Raw genomic sequence first — 20,548 nt, 5'->3', positions numbered from 1 at the left:
ACCACTTTCAGTTTTCTGGTGGTTTATTGGAGATAAAATCTCATGGACTTTCTGGCTGGGGCTGGCTTTGAACTGCAATCCTCAGATCTCAGCTTCCTCTGTATATAGGATTACAGGTGTGAGCCACAGGCACCTGGCTGTGCTAACAATTTTGTAACCATCATCTCCTTCATGGGAGAGGGGTGGGGATCCAGATTTGTGGTACTTGCTGATTTCCATTGTGTAATCACTCCTCTCATGACCAATTTCAAGCTACTAAAATGATACTATCTGGCTCAAGGGACCCCTGAAAATTTAACCACAAGCTCTGATGAATCAGCTTGAGCCAACCCTAGGACTTGGCTAAAGACACATGACCTTGAGCAAGACACGTCTCTTCAGCTGTGGGTAATTAATTAGCTATTGGTTACTAAAACTCCCAGGAGATAGCGAAGTGTATATCTGGATGCTACATACTAATAGCACTGTCTACATACACTGAAGTATTTTCTGTAGTTCAACTGACACAAAAGGACTTAGCTCTAACATTTTCCGTGCACTAATTTTCATATCCCCTAAGGAACTTATATGGAATTGTATTAAGTAACCTTGATCAAGTCATTTAATCTGTCTTTGTAGGAGAAATATGCTAATACTGACTTACTTGTTAAGAATACTGTCAGATGAACTGGCCAATGAAAGCACATTGCCTAGCTCATTTGTTCCTCTTAACAGGACTATGACTAGGGCTACCATGACCCAATTCATGTTTAATGGTGTAGCCAAGTACAGAGAGTAACGCCTTCATTCCTAGCTTCTCATTCTGAATCCAACTCTTGCCATGTTAATTCTCCCTGACATTACCTCCTCCCATTTTATAATATGTCATTATGAGCAGTTGAGGTTGAATTTCTTATTTGGCTCATGGACAAGCTCCAAAGATATCCTTAGAAAATTTTAAATGCACATAAACCTCTTATAGTAATTATTTTGAAGTAGCTAATTGTCATTTAAAAACTCAGTTTATGCTGTGCTACGGGATGTGGTGTGTGTGGGTGTATGTATGGTATTTGAAGAAATTTTATAACTTACTAGTTACTTTGAAAAAATAAATGATACCAGCCATTGCTCCAAAAGGAAACTTTCTCAGAGTATTTAACAAGGGTAGAAAACAGGCTTTTGAAAACAGATGAAGCAATATGTAAATGCCCAAGACCACTCATTGAATGTAGTTAAGCACACTTAGTTCCTGAGATTAAAGATTCCATGTAAGCATGTATAATTAATATTTACCAATGGCAATAGGACTTTTGCCTTTCTTCAAGGAGCTCAGAACACTTGCCAGGCATTATCTAATTAAACTACTCAATGTACCTGTGAAATGCACTGGAAACTACATTTTAAATGTGGGCACTGAAGCACAAGTGGGCTTAAACTAAACTCATTTAGCATGCCAAGGAAGAAATTAGATATAAGACTTTCAGTCTCATGATCTAGCTGCCATTCTTCAACCATGGCCCCCCTAATCCACTCTATTCTAGCATAACTTTGCCAAACAACATTGTTTCATAAATCTAAGAAGAATTAAATTGAGCGCAAAGTAATTCCAATTATAAGAAAGTTAGATTTAAAAAGTTGAACCGATCACCCATAATATTAGTAGCATTTATGGATGAGTATGATTTAGTGTCATTCATTGTCTACAGTGCCCTTGGTAAGGGTGAGAACAATTGGTCAAAATGTATTGGAAAGAATACTTTTAGGAGGTGGAGAATAAAAGTAGGGGCTAGGGGACTATCTTCTACCCTCTTCTTCTAGTTTTTGTATCCTTAGGTACATTAGTATCTTCTGTTTATTAAATGTCATGAACTAAGCCCATTATGTGTATTGTTTCCTTGAATCATCACTACTTCTCCATGAAGCCCAGGTTACCTCTCTACTTTATGGCTGAAGCAGAGAGAGGTTAATTTACTCAAAGGTATTCAGCTAATAGATGGTTGTATTAGGGTAATAAACCTATCACTTCTAACCCCAATGCCTCTTTGTTGTGCTACCTGCCACTTATCCAGAGTTCCTGAACATACCTCAGCCTCAGCTCAGGACCTCAATAACTTGTTCTTCTTGGAGGTATAGCAAAGAAATAATTTATAAATTTGTTTATTCATTTATTTTCCTCATCTATAGTTTTTGCTGCTGCATTTGACTACCAGAACCTCCTTGCTTTTTTTTTTTTTCAGTAATCATCATGTGTATGCACTCGGCCTTGATTGGGGGAGAGACCCAGACACGCCTCTTGGAATGGGCTCATGATCTGAAAATGACCGATGGAACTTATGTCTTTGTTCCCTATGATACCCTGCTCTACAGTTTACCTTATAAGCACACCCCCTACCAGGTCCTAAAGAACAACAAGAAGCTCCGGGAAGCCTATGATGCTGTGTTGACCATTACAGTGGAGTCCCAAGAAAAGACCTTCTACCAAGCCTACACAGAAGCAGCAGCTAATGGTGAAATTCCCAAGAAACTGGAGTCACATCAAGTAAGTGCAGATGCACAAGTTTTCATGAGCTAAGAACCTCAAAAATTGGGACAATGGGTTTTTCCTATCTATATATTTGATTCCAAAGAAAAGCCAATCAATAGCAGATACAAATCAGAACAGCATTTCCTTATAGAAAACACTTAAGTCCTTACAGAAAATACTTAAATAACAAAGACAAATTGTAGAATTTTTTTTTCATCTTCAAGCAACCAACAAGATATATTCATGAAGCCCAAACAAAATATATTTAAGAATAGGGCAACAAAACTTTAACATACGCCAGTACTGTTCAAGGGAGCCTCTTAAATAGTCTTATTTATGACCAAGGTTCTGAAGGAATTCAGCAATATGAGAAGAAAATGGCAACTTTATTATTGATAATGCTATTATTGAAGAGTGTAGCTTCTATTTGTAGGCATTTGAGCTTCTAAATACTGGATTTGAGAATTAAATTTTCATCTAGTCACTAGCATTGCTGAACCACTGGAGGAGGGAAGGAAGCAACACACTTCTGATAGGTAGTCCACTCCCAAGATTAAGAAGAGTGGCTTGATGTATGCATACTAAATGCCCCTTGTAAAACAAGCAAATTAAAAAGTAACTCAGTTCTCCTTTCTAGGGATGAATAAGTCAGTGGGTAAAGAGAGCCCAGAAATAAACTGATTAGTAAGGAATCATTTGGGCTGGAAAAGAAGTCTTCCTTTCCAATACAGGAAAAAGGATTTGTACAAATATATGTGCACATAAGTATAGATATATTTCATTTTAGGCAACCAAAGTTCAAATTATAGCCACTTACAGTCCAGATGAAGAGAAAGGAGTAGCGAGAGGAAAAAAGCAGAGAAAAGGGTGGCAAACAAAGACAAAAATAATGAGGAAGAATGCAAATAGGATGAAAAATGAGAGATAGGGAGGCAAGAGAAGTCAGTTCGATTAGAAAAATGCATATGGCAGTTTCTTTGTTTTGATTTCTTGATATAGGATCTTTGCATGAAGCTCATTCTGGACTCAAACTTTCTTTCTTCTTCTTCTTCTTCTTTTTTTGGTCTCAAACTTTCTATGTAGCCTAAACTTGCCTCTAACTTGTGATCTTCCTGTCTTTGTCTCCCAGGTGCTGGGATTATATGTAGCACCACCACACCCAACTCCTGTACTCCACTATATAGGTTAGAATCAGATGCAGACCATGAACATTTTTTTAGAATTATTTATTTATTTATTTACTTATTTATTTTTATTGTGAAAAATACCGTACAGAGGGGTTACAATTACATGGGCAAGATAATGAGCACATTTAACTTATCTTGGGGTTCATTTCACCTAACATCAACTTATCTGACCTTTTCTGCTTGTCTCAGACATATACTAGTTATTGCAAATAAGGGAAACCATAGGACCTATGTTTCTTTGGGTCTGGCTTACTTCACTTAATATAATTTTTTCTAAGTCTTTCCATTTCCTAACAAATGGGGCGATGTCATTCTTTCTGCTGGAGGTATAGAGTTCCATTGTGTATGGTTCCTCAAAAGACTCCACATATGACCCAGAAATCCCACTTTTGGGCATTTACCCAAATGAACACAAACAAGACCATACTAAAGCTACCAGTACAACTATGTTTAGAATTATTTAGAATGACACATATATAAGTTTTCAAGTTCAAGTATTTACTAGTATACTGTATCAGTTTTATTGATTCAGACTCTTAGCACCTCAACACAAATTGGCCTATAGAACAAATCGTTTTTATAAATGAAGTAGAGGAGCTCCCAGGTGGATTTAACTCAGAAATTCAATAATGTCATCAATGAATCAGGTTCTTTTCAACATTATTTTTACAAGCAATGCTATACTAGCATTCCCTTATAATGCTTGTCTTCTTATGGTTCCCAAATGATATTTGTAGTCCTTACATGCAAATGGAAATATCCTCTCTTGTTCTCTGTTCAAGAATGAGAAAATTGCTGGGTGTTGGTGGCTCACGCCTATAATCCTAACAACTCAGGAAGCTGAGATCTGAGGATTGTGGTTCAAAGCCAGCCCGTGCAGGAAAGCCTGTGAGACTCTTACCTCCAGTAAACTACTAGAAGACTGGAAGTAGCACTGTGGCTCAAGTGGTAGAGTGCTTGCCTTGAGCTCAAGACCTCACGGGAAGCAGCCAGGCCCAGAGTTCAAGCCCTACGATGGACAAAAAAAAAAGTGACTATGAAAAATATTAGCATTGCTGAATCCAAATTTTCTTGTTAAGGGTATGCCTATAATCTCTCTTTTAGGAGACACACAGGCACATATAACTTGAAACAACTGGTCAATTTAGTCAAGAATTGTAAGGAGCCTTGAATTGCAAACAACTGTTGATCAAACTAGTTTTGTGCTGTTTTTATAGGTGGCATTTTAATAGTTTTTAGCCAATAATATGGCATCAAATAAATAAACTCTATGTCATCTTTCTACTTTTTCTACATTACTAATAGGTTGGAGGGAAAGAGGTGTGTGTGTGTATGTGGTACATATGTATGAGCACATATGATATACAAACTCAGACCTTGCACTCTTGATATTTGATTCAATCCCTTTGAGTCTGTGGAAAACATAAGGTAATTAAGGCAAAAAAAAAAACAAACCCAAAACCCGAGACGCCATTAGCTTGGTTGCTAGGCAGCACGCACTCTGCTTTAGACAAGAGAGCTACAACAAAGAATCCAAAGCTTATTTTTTTTAAAGCCTGCCTGGATGCATTTCTACTCTCTCTTTGTAGGTATCTAGGTTAGACCATCAATCAAAAAATAATAAAAGATGATACAATTATCTTCATGTCTCTGATAAGCAAAACCGCCATTTTCAAATTTACTCCGATGAAATGTATTTTTGAAGGCAGTTGGTATAGCAGGAAGAACATATGATAAGGAGTTAGGCAAACTTGTGTTTAAATCCCAGCTCTCAGGAGAAAGATTGATCAAATGAGTACTAAGTTACAGTTAAATAGGATAAGAAGTTCTGGCATGGTAGAAGTGACTATAGATAATAAAAATATAGATTTCCAAACCTAGAGGAAATAATTTTGAATTTTTTTTGCCAGTAACATATGATGAATGATATAAAAGACATACGTTTAATTTGAGTTAAACATTGTACAAATATCATGTGTTATCTTATTAGCATGTATAATTTTTATATTTTGTGTATCAGTTAAAGAAATTTATAAAAATATAAATTCAAGTTCTCAAGGTCTTATTAGCTTATGTAGATTGCTTGGAGTTTATAGTTCTGTTTCTCCAGCTGTAAAATGAGGAGCTATGTCTTCCAGGATTATTGTGAAAATTAAACAGAGTAACATGTCTGCAGTGGTTAGAAAAATGCCTAGCTCACACCTACCTTCTTTATCATTGTTTCTCTGTTGTGACCAGAGTGACTTTGTTGGTTGATGGTGACCCAGTATCTACATTACAATTTGATTTGGCTTCCTATACTTTTGAAGTTTTCTCATTACTGGCAGAGGTTTTCTCACTTTTAGAATCTTAAGTGGTATTTTCTCAGATCAGATTATAGCATTCCTTCAGTATGCCTACCTATCTCTTAGATTTCTGCTGCTTTTTCCCCACCCTATTCAGTCATCAGGCAAATTATTTATGGAGTTACTGCCATGTAGTAGGCACTATAACAGTAAACAACACAGGAAGTTTTTGTCTGGTATATTACAGCCAGTTCACTGAAGCCAACTGGGTACCTTTTATCCCCCAGATCTGCTCAGTGTCATTATTTTGGTAACTTGAAATCAGGCAAGGTTGAAGTATTTATATGACAAAAAGGCAAATATAGAGACATTGTTAAGCATATTTTAGTATATTACAAATGTGTAAGCAAATACATTAACAAGATGATTGTTATTCTCTTGCCCAGAAACTTTCAACGAAATTGAAAATTTTATATGTAAGCTACATTACCCACAACAGTGGTTTGCAATTCCTTTGAATTTATTTTTTGCTGCTTTAGAAAGTAAAGTAAGCTGGGTACCAGTGGCTCAAGCCTGTAATCTCAGTTCCTCTGGAGGCTGAGATATGAAGATAACAGTTTGAAGTTAGCCTGGGAAAGGGAAGTCCTTGAGATTTTGATCTCCAATTAGCCACTGAAAAGGAAGTATGGCTCAAGTGGGAGAGCTCTAGCCTTGATTGAAAAACTAAGGGGCAGTGCCTAACTACTGTGTTCAAGCCCTAATACCAACACACACACATACACACACACACACACACACACACACACACACACACACGCACGCACTTATTTTTAATTTAAATCTATATAGGTAGCATTTTTAGCACAATGCCTAAGTATGATGATAGAGTAAAAATCAAAAGTTTGTGTGTGGTATGAATTACAACCATTGTATACCACATGAATTGGAAAATGTTACCTTATACACAAAATAAACATACCTTAATTTGAATTTGTAATTCAGCCCACACTTCCTGACACGGCATAAAATCCTCTCAAAACAATTTTATACATGGTAAAACCTGATAAATCCCTCATTAATTTTGTTTTTCATGAAGCTCTCTATCCTCTTATTCCCATCTGAACTTACTAATCATAAGACTGTTGCACATATATTATGCTGGAAACTCCATCTTCATCAATCTGGAAATTCCTGTTCTCTTTTTCTTCTATGCTAAGTTGACTATTTCATGCCTTTCATGACTCCCATTTTCTTGGTTTATTCGGTCATTTTTTATGGAGCACATCTTTATTGGTTTCTCAGAAAGGTACACAGGAGTTAAAATTTTGACATTTTTTGCATGTAAGTAAGTCATTATTCTGTCCTCACTATTGATTAATAGTTTGGTTGAGTATATAAATCAGAGTGTAAAATCATTTCCCCCCAGTCTTTTGATGACATGGCACATTGTCTTCTAATTTCTACTGTTGGTATTGAGAAGAGCAATGCAGCTGTTATGTATAATCTTTTAATGTGACTTGTTTTCATTCCTCCACCTGGCAGAAGTCTTCAAGATTTTCCCTTTATTTCTGATGCTATGAATTAACATGCTGATTTCTGAGTCTTTTACACATATGCTGCATCTTTGATGAGGTCTTTTGATTTAGAAGCTTTCCCCTCTTTAGAAATTTTCTTACGTATTATGATTTAATAATTTCTTCAATAACATTGTCTTTGTTCTCTCTAGAAATACTATTAGTTAGATGTAAAGTATCTTGAATTGATACTTTTTTTGTTGTTCGCCGTGGGGCTTGAACTCTGGGCCTGGGCGCTGTCCCTCAGCTCTTCAGCTCAAGACGAATGCTCTATCACTTGAGCCACAGCACCACTTTCAGTTTTCTGGTGGTTAATTAGAGATAAGAGTCTCACAGATTTTCCTGCCCAGGCTGGCTTTGAACTGAGATCCTCAGATCTTAGGCTCCTAGGTAGCTAGGATTACAGGGGTAAGCTACTGGTGTCCAGCACTGATACTTTCTATACTAAGGAATTAGAAATATTATTTTGTTAAAATAAATGGACAAGACATAAAAATAATGATATATACTTCTGTTTTTATTATAATTATTTATATTTTAATATATTCACATATTACTTGTACAAGTTAATGGAATTAATTGCAATATTTCCATGCATGCACTAATCATGTCTAGATTCCCTTCTATTCTTGGTCCCACTTCATCTTCCCTTTCCCCTAATATACTTCCCAATCCTTTTAAATTTTCTTCTATTCCCACTGCCCCTTCCCTAGTGAGCATTATTCTGTTTGGTACATTTATGACGTTACTTATTACTTTCCTCAAATGAGTGAGAACATGTGATATTTGTCTTTCAGTATTTACCTTATTTCACTCAACATAAAGTCCTGTTCTATCTATGGTGCTACAAATGATAGAATTTCATTCTTTTATATGATTGAGTAGTATTCCATTATGTGAAGATACCACTTTCTCTTTACCCATTCATTTGCTGAAGGGCATCTGGGGTGATGCCATATTTTGGCTATTGTGAATAGTAGTTTAATAAACATGGAGGTGCAACTATGTTTTTCATGTAAAGGTATCATCTCCCTTAGATCTTTTTTAATTGTCTTACTATTTAATAATTTAAATAATTATTTCTTAATTTTTTTGTATGTTCCATATCTATTTTTAGTTTTCTTCTCTGTTTCTCCATTTTGCACTCTCAAATTTTACCATTAAAAGCATTTAACTATCATATTTTTCCTTGAGTCCATTACATTTTAACAGCATTGTGCTTTTGTGTGGGTCTCTTGGTATCTACAGGGCATTGGTTTCAGAAACTCCCCCTACAGATACCAAAATCTGTGAATGGTCATGTACTTTACATAACTGATATATATTTGCATATAACCTACACACATTCTGTGTATTCTTTAAATCATGTCTAGATGATTTGTAATACCTAATAATGGAAACACTAAACAGCTGTTATATTGTATTATTTCAGAAATGATGATAAAAATGTATACATATTTCAATACAGATATATTTTCCCCCAATATTTTGGGTTTGCACTTGGAAGAATCTGTAGATATAAAACTCATATGTATTTTCACTTATTTCCCTGAATATACTCATTGTTGCTTCTTCAAAGTTTTGTTGATCTGTTTTTAATCTCCTTTTCCTCAGTTCCTACTTTTCATGTTTTGTTGATTTGGGCTTTCTATTTTATATTGGAGGCCTTTCTTGTATGTCTGGCAATTATGGCTAGCTGTATTTAAAAATGTTGCTTTAAAATGCAGATTTGAAGGTCTATGTGCATGGTAGATATATTGTTCAGTGGCTTTCAGAGTAGAGCTGTTATTTTGTTTCCTTCTTTGTTTTTAGTCTATATGTCAAGGATCTTGAACCGGTCAGTTTCTTTCTTTATTTTTGTTTAATCATGGGGCTTGAACTCAGGACCTAGGCACTGTCCTTGAGCTCATTTTGCTCAAGGCTAGCGCTGTACTACTTTGAGCCACAGTGCCATTTCCCAATCATTTTCTTTGGAGGAGTGTTTTCCTATTGCCTTGAGAATGATAATCTTTGCTGCCAGTCCTTTGGGAACAATGTTTTGTGAAAGAAACAGATTCTCACTATAAATTATTGAGAGTTTAACTTTGTCACAGCTTTTTGTGCCTCATGTCACTTCTAATGTTCTTTGTTCTGGAGCTGCTTTGAATCAATTTAGCCTGTTTCTTCAAAGGTCTGGCTCTTCTAATTGGAGGTGAGGATGGGCTTATCTCACTGCTCCTTCCACAAATGTACAAAGAATGCTCCCTCTTGTTTGGTGTTCAGCCTTACTTTACTTGTATAGCACTTAGCTTCTCTAATTACAAATCCTACCTAGGATTCTGAGGGGGCATATTTGCTTGTATCTTATCAATATTCTTTCCTGCAGGTTTTTAGTTTTGATTGGCCTCTACTTTGCTGAATCAATTACCACTTGGATAGCAGCTTTCTAACCTCATATCGTCTGGTTTAGGATTACACATATCATTAGCTATTGAACTTTACTTTTGTTCCTTGCTCTCCTTATTGTTTGAGAGTGATAGTTAATAAAGATATCTATGGAAAATCATGAAGTAAAAAAATAAGTCACAAAAGATTTTGTGTGATATTCTTTTATTGGTGAGTTTACTACAGCTCATGAATTAATTTAACAAGTATTTTATTGTTAAAACATGGGCTTTGAAAGCAGAGTACCCTGTCTATTTAAGTTCTCTGTATCTTCTTTCATTATTTTAAGTTGGATATAATAATCATACCTAACTTACAGAGTTGCTGTGAGGATGAAATGAGTTAAAGCCTAGATGAACTTGTTTGGAAATTAATAACTTCTCAGTAAATGCTATCATTACTAAATATTATTAAAGTGGTTATTTTTATTTTTACTGTGATTCAGACACTTTGGAAGGCATATATAGTAGAGAAAAATTATATATTTTCTCCAACAAAATGGGACAGTTTTACCATTCAGCACTGTTTAAAACTGGTCACAGATTCAAGATTTGGACAAAGGACTTAAACATCATACTTCCAAGATGTTACCAGAACTCTGTGCTCTTGTGAAATGCAAAGAATAATAGGCCTATGTATTTAGTTGCTTTAAACTAGGAATTATTTAAGATAAGCCTACAAATTAGATATATTATTAATAAAGAAATTAAAGATTCAAATAAGTTTTCCACAGTCATATAGGAGGCAAGTGGTAGATAAACCCAAGGGTGCTATCAGAACCTGAGCATTTAAGGCATCAAGCTTATTGTATTTTATTACACTGTGCTAATAATGTGCAATGCAAATGCTTTAGTAAAGCAACTTAACATTAATAAGTTACTTACACTTTAGACAGAGGGGAGTACAAAGACTTTAGGAAGGCCTCTGAAAACACAACAATAAATAAAAATGGAAAGATTTTTTTCGGGGGACCAGTAACAAACTTCCTAATATAGTCTCAGGATGATTGGGCAAGTACAATCACTTTGGATCTTTGCTTTGGCACATGATAGATACAGAAATTAGGTTTGAAGCCTTAATTCTTCCTTTGCCTTGAATCCCAATGTGTGTGTGTGTGTGTGTGTGTGTGTGTGTGTGTGTGTAAAAGAGAGAGGGGGGAGGGAGGAAGGCAGAGGGAGAGGGAGAGAGAGAAAGAAAGAGAAAGAGAAAGTCCTGGGGCTTCAATTCAGGGTCTGGGTGTTTTCCCTGAGCTTCATTTGCTTAAGGCTAGCACTCTACTATTGAGCCATAGCTCCACTTCAGACATTTTTAGTAGTTTATTGGAGATAAGAGTCTTACTGACTTTCTTGCCCAGGCTGGCTTTGAACTGCTATCCTCAGATCTCAGCCTCCTGAGTAGCTAGAATTACATGCTTGACCAATTGGCTCCTTTTTCTTTTAATGAGCATCTATTGGCTACAAGTGTATATTAATAGAATACACATTTTGATATTTTTTCCAGATGTAGCCTTATTTGGCTAAGGAAAGGAAATTTTTGGAGATTCTTAGCAAGCCTGGAGTACCTCACACTCCTTACTCTTATTGTTTTCTATTATCCTAAATATGGTGCCTAGTGGGGTATTGTTAAGCTGAAAGGGATGTGGTTAGGGCTGGGGCATTTCCAGAAGAGGCTCACTAGACAGATTGTCAGGAAAGATTGTTCAGAGCTTACAGTGGCTAAAATTGTCTGTCCCCCATTCTATATAAAATAACACCATTGTGTTCATGAGCATCATATTAAGTAGAATGGCCTGTTATCCATCTCTTGTTCAATATTGCTGTCCTACATTATTGGAGGTACCATATTTAGTAACAAAAATTCAATTACCTTTTGGTTTCTCATTTTCTGCATGTACCTGGCATTTTGTCCAAAATGATGTTCTTCAAGTGATGGCTTTCCAAGCCTGATGTGTTTTAATGTACACTTCTGGATTCAAAATTCCTTGGAAGCCAGTTTTATGTCTTTCTCAAGCATTGTAAATCGATGTTGAGGATAATCAACTTAACAGTGTGAATCATTAAACTGAACAAACTCAAATATCACTGCCTCCAGCTTGGACCTTACTCTAACATTTAAAAATTTTGAAATGCAAAAAAAAAAAATTGAAATGCTCAAGGTAGAGCTATCTGATGTCATTAAATGAAAATCAATGTTATGTTTCAGTTATTTATTTATTCGCAACTCACTCATTTCTTCAGGTTCAGGTCTCCACAGTAGGCAAAATGACAGACTGAATCATCACAGGTCTTACCATTCTACGGTGTGATGTCAAGAAGGTCATGCTTGACAGTCATTTCCAGTTCTGTTTTACTTCTTTGGGGCTGGGTGAGTAGTTATGGCAGAGAATTATAAGGAATATCCCTTCTTCCTTTGTTCCATCTTTCATCTCTTCGCCTTCTTATTATTTTCAGCAAGTGCAACTAGAGAACATTTGTGATTGATATCCATAGAGTATACTTTTGACTTATAGGAAGAGGAATTCCCATTGCTTAAGGGAGGAGTACAAATTTCAGCCCTTATGTAAACAGTTGGCCATTTTGATAGCCTTTCTTTTGCAACTAAATTTTGTTTCTACAACTATGCTCTGTTTTTCTACCATACTTTTGTGGTTGTGTGTGTTTGTATGTGTGTGTGTGTGTGTGTGTGTGTGTGTGTGTGTGTAACACATTAAGAAGGCTAGAAAATTCTGAAGAACAGGATTCAAGTTTCTGTCATCTTAGGGAATTGTCAGTTTAACAGGAGTCATTCTGAAGCACAAAGGGCTGTATAGGTTGGCTGCTGAAAAAGCAGTGAAGTAAATTAACTCATAGGCAGGTGTACTGATTTTAAGAATTTCAATATTTGCTTTTGGTTATATGTAGATGAAGACTCTTTCCCCAAAGATTCTGTGACTTTCAAAACAGTTCTCTGCTTTAAGGAACTTGTTGCCCTGTGGTTTGCCCACTCATTTGTTTTACTAGCACTGATTTTGTACTCTACTTTTGTCCTTTATTTCATTTTATAACCTACTGAAACCCAGAAAGAATTCAAGGTCTTTTGGAAATACTAAAGACAATCTAATGGAGAATCTAAGACAATTAGAATGAGGAATCAGGAGAAACTTAAGAGACCCCATTGTATGGTAGGCAACTAAGTGTGCATATCTTAGTGGTATCATTATCTATTTATGATTTATTTCCACACAGTACATGTTCAGGTAGATTGATGAAGGAAGATCATTGGAATAAAATGCAGGAGACTGAGGTATGGATTTCAGGTCTGCTGGTAATTATCTCTGTTATTTGGGGTAAAATTGGTAAGAAGATGCAATGTAGATGGAGCAGAAGGATTAGGTATGAACATCAATTTTGAGCATATTGAAATTTAACATTGAAATCTCAAAGTAGGTAATGGGCTATGTGAGCATTCTGAAGAGTTACAAATCTGAGAGAGATGGAATAAATATGCCATAGGAAAAAAATAAATAAAATCCATGAAAGCAAAAAGACCACTAATGGAAAGAGTGTAGATAGAAAAGAGGACCAGGAACTGACTTTTGGAGCACTTCAATATTATGAGGTCAGAAGGATAGATGTAGGCCAAACAAAAGAAATGTCTGCATGCTAAATTTGGTCCCAGGACTAGAAGAAGGATTAGGAATTTTCAGAATTCAGAACTATAAACAATCACAGAGAACATATACCTCAGTCCAGAATGAGCAGCTTAAAACAAGGAGACCTGGAGACGAGTGCATTTGACAGATTACTTGATTTATCTGAACCTCTTTTTGCTATCTATAGCTATAGACCAGATAACTTACAAGATTTAGATATTCACAATTCTGTACCCTAAGTGGGAAAAACTGAAACTCTGAGAGACATGGCAAATGACTTGCTCAGACATTAAAACCCTAGGAACAGACCACAGGCCATTATGCCAATTTCCATACCACTGGTTTTGAACTCTCAAGCAAGTATTAGAATCCTTATCAAACTTATAATAATGATTGCTAGATCCCATACTTAACATGTCTCATTCTGTTGTGTGGGTTAGGTTTGACGTTGATGCTTTTAACACTTCTTGGGTAATTCTACTAGGTAGCTAGGGCAGAGGAAACCCTGCTCTACATTAACAAGGCATGAAAGTATTGCTAGCTATTACATCTCTCTACGCCTTCACTTGGATTTCGAATACAAAAACCGCTTACTCAATTTTCAATTTCTATTTTTTTTCCTCACAGGTAGGAGATTAGCTTTCTAGATTGAAGCAAAAGTAGTAAATATCAACTTTTCTTGAAGCTTGGTAAAAATTCCCTCACCATAGCCTTTTTGAACTCCATACTAGAAGTGAATATTATAGAATCATATATGATGCTATGACTGTATATATTTGATGGGGAGGGGTTTCAGAGGAAAGAAGATTGACTTTCGTTTGTACTTTTAGGAACAAAAGACAAAGTTTGGACCAAGATATGTCATGATGTTAATGAGCAGTGCATGAGGCATAGTGTACAAATATTCTGACTTTTCCTGTACTTATTGAGCAGGAATATCCATGCAGTCTACTTAGCAGTCTTGTTAGTTTACAGTGGCTTCTCCCTAGTGCTACTCAGCACACTAATAGAATATAGGGTTTTTTTCTTATTAAAACCCCCATTATTTATGCACTCTAACATTGGTATCTATATGTGTATGTGTTTAAAATTGGATTCTAGTGTTCACTTTCTCTGGGGAGCATGTGCCTAGGAGAACAGACATTTTGAAGTAAAACAAGACAGATATATCTGATGTGGAGACCCACTAGTTACAGTATTTCCACACATACCTACCACTTTGATGCTGGCAGCCAAATGATTGTGCCATGCATAATGCACCCATAATTAACCTGGTAATGTTTCTCTGAACTCCTCTTGTCTATTCCATGTTTGTTGTTTTTTAGTGTCCTTTATAACCCTAAATCACTTTCTTAGTTTAGTAACATAAAAATATATTATGTATGACTTGGTTTGCCCATAAAATTGTCATATTTGATATATTTAAAGATGTGAAGGCCTGGGGGAGAAAAGCAGAAAAATTCAGGCGAGAAACCAAGTCCTCAGAAACATTCTTTTTTCCTCCGGGTCTTCAAAGCTTTACTCCATTCAGACGTACAGCACATAAGAATGAACACAGGCTTGGAATATACTCTGAGATAGCTCTAGTACAGCTAGGGCTCAAGATAATTGTAAATAATTTTAAAACTAGGTCTCCCCGTTGTTTGGAACCATCTTCAATTCCATCTACTTTATCGCACAAGCCATGGATCATGCGATGAAAGAAAATGGACAGGCAAGTGCTGGCAGCCTGGTTCAGCATTCCAGAAACTTGCAATTCTATGGATTCAACCAGTTAATAAGAACAGATTCAAATGGAAATGGCATTTCAGAATATGTAATCCTGGACACCAACTGGAAAGAATGGGAACTCTATAGCACCTACACTGTGGACATGGAAATGGAGCTGCTACGGTTCAGAGGGACCCCTATTCACTTCCCTGGTGGCAGGCCCCCTAGTGCAGATGCAAAATGCTGGTTTGCAGAAGGGAAGATCTGCCGAGGAGGTAAGGAATGGAAAATCACTGGTAGTCAATTTAAATTAGCTTGGGTTACTAGCTACCGCTATAAGACAAGGCCTATTTTTAATATTGCAACCATCATAAAGAAATGCTTTTGCAGTCAGGTGGTGTAAATATCTTGGTACTTTATCTTCTTAATTAAAATAAGGACAACAAAAGGGACTTTCCAGCCAGAAATAATCATCTACAATTTAAAAGTCTCTCCATCATTCATTTTTGAAAGGATCTCACGCTTTCTCTAACAGGTTAATCTAATATGAGGAAAGAATTTGCCTTTTCCTTGATCGTTTGTAGCTGTGACCCATGATTGTCTCTTGCTAGATCACTTATCTGTTCCTTGAACAGCTTCTTTGAACCTGACTTTGCTGTCAGTCTGGTCTTACAACAGAAATAGCATATTTAACACCATCTCCTCTCTGAATTCCCATTGCAGTAAAAGTCCATGCCTCACAGCTTAGCACAAAATTGCTTTTCAATTGTTTCTTGTGTACTGGTGGCTCTCCATTTCCCAAATATACTGCTCCCTGAGGGCAGGTACTATAAGTAATAATTCTTATGATCCTCCAACTGCTCAAAACAACAGGCATCCAGTAAATACTTGCAGTTTGATTGACTAGTAGGAGTCAATCAAATTTCTGAGCGCCAGAGGGTACCTTTGGAGTGGCCCATGTTACTCTTATGCAAGTTTGCACTACCTCTTTCCCAACCCAAATGCATATATTCAAAATAGGCTTTGATTTGTATTTTGCTTTAACATATCCTACCCAACCACCTATTCACTCATACTTCATATATTTCCCTAGTAACCTATTCAAATATTTATCTTATATAGAGAATAATTTACATGTGTTGAAAACATAATTATTCAAAGCAGTCGTCCTCACCCCTGAAGGAAGTGTACCACAGTTTCATCTATAAAACCATGAGGTCTGTGGGCTCTGAAGAATTATAAAGGTCTTTTATTTTATGAAGGCAATGCAGTACTCACCCTTCACAGGTGAGATAACATACTTTTTTCCTCTCAAGAACTCTATTGCTGTCCAACTTAAATTAAGATACTCAAAGTTTTCCATTTGTAGACTTTTTTTTTCTCCAAAGAAGCACCCTGGTCAGTCTTAATTCATGTGATTTGTTATTGTCGGAGTGGTGAGTGGTTTTGCTTTAGAACAGTGAATTGCTTTCTGTGTCCATAAAGTCAACAAGACAGACTGTGCTGTAGAAAAATGGAATTAGGCTAGGTAGATGTGGCTTGATTTTAGAGTCACCAGAAAGCATGAGGAGTCGCTCTGTGGTGCCCTTTATTTACTGCTTTTCTCTAATAATGCCATTCTTCCTCTTCCTCTTCCTCTCTGCAGGCATCGACCCCGCCTTTGCCATCATGGTCTGCCTTGCTTTGCTGCTAGCCTTGCTGTCTATTACTGGATTTGCTTACTTTATAAGGTACATTTTGGGTTCTTTTTGTATATACAAAATACAAGCCCATAATAGCCTTGTTAATATTGATTTCCAGGAAGTCATGTTTCAGTACAATTGCCTCATTACATGACCTACTGATTTTCTTTTCCATCCCTACAGGTCCCACTTAGAGTGAAGTGTTTTTATGATGCCAAGAATAACTTCCCAAGCTGTGTTGTCAGTGTCCTTGCCTGTGTAGAAACACAATGGGGAAATAGGAGAACTAGTACTTTCAGACCTGTTTACTCCCTACCTATACTCCTTTTTTCCCTTGGCAGTGTGCCTTCTAACTACCTCCTTCCCCAAATGGTGTGGTAGGGGATGGAGTTGGAATATTTTAATGAGTCCCAGAGAATCCAAGCTTTACATATAGTGGTACTAACTCATAGGACTGCAGTAGAGATAAAATAACTAAAGTAACTGGAGAACATATTCTAATACCTGTCTGACATATTATTACCTTAAGAAAAATACCTGTAGTATATTAAATATTTGCACCAACTTGGAAAAGCCACTTAACTCTCTTGATGACCAGAATATTTTTATTAATACAATGAAGGAATTGGATTAGATGATACTTAAGAACCCTTTCAGCTCTGGATTGAAATAATAACAAGTGTTATCCTTAGTGTTTACTGTGCTGCTATCACTATGCAAACTATTATCCAGTCTCCCTAGTATTAGAAACTTGATAAAACCACAGAGTAGTTGTCAGCTTTTGAATTGTTAAAAATATATTTGATGAATACTTGTAGTCAAATGGAAGTTTGTTGTTGTTTTTTTGTCTAATTTCAGTGACTATAACATAAACCTGATAAGAATATCTATTTAATAACATTTAATTTAGCTACCAATAGGAATAAAATATTTAATATCCGTGGATAATTAGCAAAAATAAATGACAGTCCACTCCCCTGAGGAGGAATGTCAGAATATCCTATGACAAAGTGGAAAAAAATGGAGTCTCACTCAGCTGCTTACATTACTAGTCAATCCCTGCAAATAATAGTCCTTGCTGATCTTTTCCACTGAATGGACTGGTTCTTTAGGCTTTCAGCAAGCACAAGGAAGAAAAAAGAAAAAAAAAACCTATGGGGGTGGGGGTTTTGTTTGGAGTTTGTGGGTTGAAGGGCAAAGAAGACTGGAGAGGAAAATGATTGGAGAGGGACATGATTAGAGAGGAAAATGATTGGAGAGGAAAATGAGTTTGAGACAATTGGTACTTCAAGTGGTCACAGAAAACTCAGAGATGGAAGAGAGGCACATCATTTCCCAGAGTCACTTGGTCCCTGGTTCTTCAGCTAGCAAAGCACAAAAGATGCCCGCTCTTTGCTGCCTTCCTCCCTGTCTCTGCCCACCATGGCTGCAATCAGAAGAGCTGAGTGGCTGATGAGTTTCTGTAATAGATGGTGATTACTTGCAGGAGAGTGACTCTCTGTTCCTTCCTTTTCTGTGTTTTGATTGTTTAAGGTTTTTTTTTCCAGAGAGAAAGATGTGCAAGGAACCCAACCACCCCAAAACAAAGGATTCTTTGAACTCCTCTTTTCTCCCTACTCCTCTGAACCAGATTGCATTGCCTGTCTATAAAGCTCTCCCGTGCTTTGTAATACTAATGATGATAATGATAATAATGAGCCCTTATACTTTCATAGTGCTTCACGCTTTTCAGAGCACTTTCACATACATTATCTCATTTGATTTTCAAAACAACTCTATAAAGCGGGTAATGCAAGGACTATTATCCTGCCAGATAGAAGACACTGAGGCATGAAGAGGTTAAATTATTTATCCAAGGTCACTTGCACCTGGCTAATTAATGACAGGATCAGCACTGCCCCCCAGGTCTCTGGATTGGGAGTCCATCCAATTTGCTTTCTGCTAGATTCTATTTTGTTGCATGATTATTTTTGCAGGTGTGCCTGCTTTAAGACAATTTTCTTCGCATATGAAACAGATAAGTTAGGGAGAGTGATGTTTTACTTTGCCAAAAGATTCATACACTCTACCCAAGAATTCGCTACAGGGCTCTTTTAATTTTCTCTGCAGGGCAGCAGCTCCCACCGTGATAAGGGACATATTTGTTGGCAGACAATTAGAAACACATTAATTGTTTGTTTATAAACCAGAGAAGTCACTGAGAAAAATTGACTGGATTGTTGGTACTTAAAGATACAGTGGCATTATAGATTTCTCCTTAGAACAAAGTTGACAAAACATTTTGATTCAGCAGTTGTTTTCCCCACTCTGGCTCGTGGGGAAAGAGGCTGACCATTATGGAGTTACAGAACAAACAAAGCCAAAATGTCCAAGTTCCCAGAACAAAAAAGAATAAAATATGCACACTGACTAATCCAAACTTACCTGCAGGTCTTCAAATTATCTGGGTAAGACCCACCTGACTTTGTGGGTAGACATCATAAACTCCTATATGGCTAGTAATTGATTTGTAGAAAATAATTATATTCATAGCAAATTAATGGGCATGTTTGGAGAAGAGCATGTTTAAATTGTGTCTCTTGTGTCACCAATTCAGCAAAAGGGGAAAATAAAACCTCAGTCAGCCCTCTTGTTTGGAATCATGTAGACAAAAAAACCAACTTACTGAATTTTTCCACTTTTCAACCTGTTGCTTTGGCAACACATAGATACAACTTTGTAAGACAAGTGGTCTTATGGGTAGAAATCTGGGCCTACAGCCAGGGACCAAGGATTCAAGTTCCAATTCTGCCTAAGGCTAGGGGATCTCACACAATTTGCTTAATTTTGTTTTGTTTCCTTAATGTGGTTTTGTCTATAAAGTGAAGATTAATGATTCTTGGCCTTGACAATATTAGGATGATTACAGTGCTAAATGAGAAAGTATATTGAATTATTTTAAATGATTCAATTATTCAAATTATTCAATTAGTAAATAATTATTCAATTATTTAAATTGAATAATTTAAATGTTTTCCACGTGCTCTTGATGTGGGGTCAGCATTTTATTAGTCTAAAATGACATCTTCTTGTGCTGCCCTCAAACCCTTTTTTTTGATGCCTCAAGCTTATTTTTTTCTTCTTTTCTTTTGATATCTGCAAACCTGCAAGTTGTGAGGCCTATCATTGTTGCCTCCCTTTGCTGCAGGTTTATGGTACAAATCTATGTGTGGTTTCCTCCCAATTATCTTGTAAATTCTTTAGCTACTATCTAGGGCAAACCATCCCTGGCTTTGCAAAAACACCCAGGCCCCTGTGAGCCTCTGATTTCATGCTTGTTCCAGGCGTCGGATAAATAAAATCCAGTTGATTAAAGGACCCAACAGAATTCTACTGACTTTGGAGGATGTGACATTTATTAACCCCCACTTTGGCAGTAAGGTAAGAAAAAGATTCTTTTCTTTTTGCCATGTCCAATATGGTAGCAGCAAGCAACAAATGGCTATTTAGCATTTGACATATAGCTAATCTGAATTGTAATATGCTGCAAAAGCAAAACACACACAGGACTTA

At 36.5% G+C, this 20,548-nt stretch overlaps 1 protein-coding gene across 1 annotated transcript in view; it reads left to right on the top strand.

The window, feature by feature from the left end:
• Window positions 1–20,548, top strand: part of Gucy2f (guanylate cyclase 2F, retinal) — an 88,196-nt gene that overhangs the window by 15,000 nt on the left and 52,648 nt on the right. The window contains exons 3-6 of the mRNA XM_013025855.1: window positions 2,217–2,518; window positions 15,235–15,589; window positions 16,960–17,044; window positions 20,320–20,416. Of these exons, the coding sequence (XP_012881309.1) occupies window positions 2,217–2,518; window positions 15,235–15,589; window positions 16,960–17,044; window positions 20,320–20,416 (839 nt within the window). The remainder of the gene's footprint in view (window positions 1–2,216; window positions 2,519–15,234; window positions 15,590–16,959; window positions 17,045–20,319; window positions 20,417–20,548) is intronic.

Source organism: Dipodomys ordii, unplaced genomic scaffold, assembly GCF_000151885.1.
Source record: "Dipodomys ordii isolate 6190 unplaced genomic scaffold, Dord_2.0 Scaffold88, whole genome shotgun sequence".
In the NCBI taxonomy this organism is placed as follows: domain Eukaryota; kingdom Metazoa; phylum Chordata; class Mammalia; order Rodentia; family Heteromyidae; genus Dipodomys; species Dipodomys ordii.
Note: the sequence above shows the minus strand (reverse complement) of the source record. Positions and strands in the feature narration are given on the sequence as shown.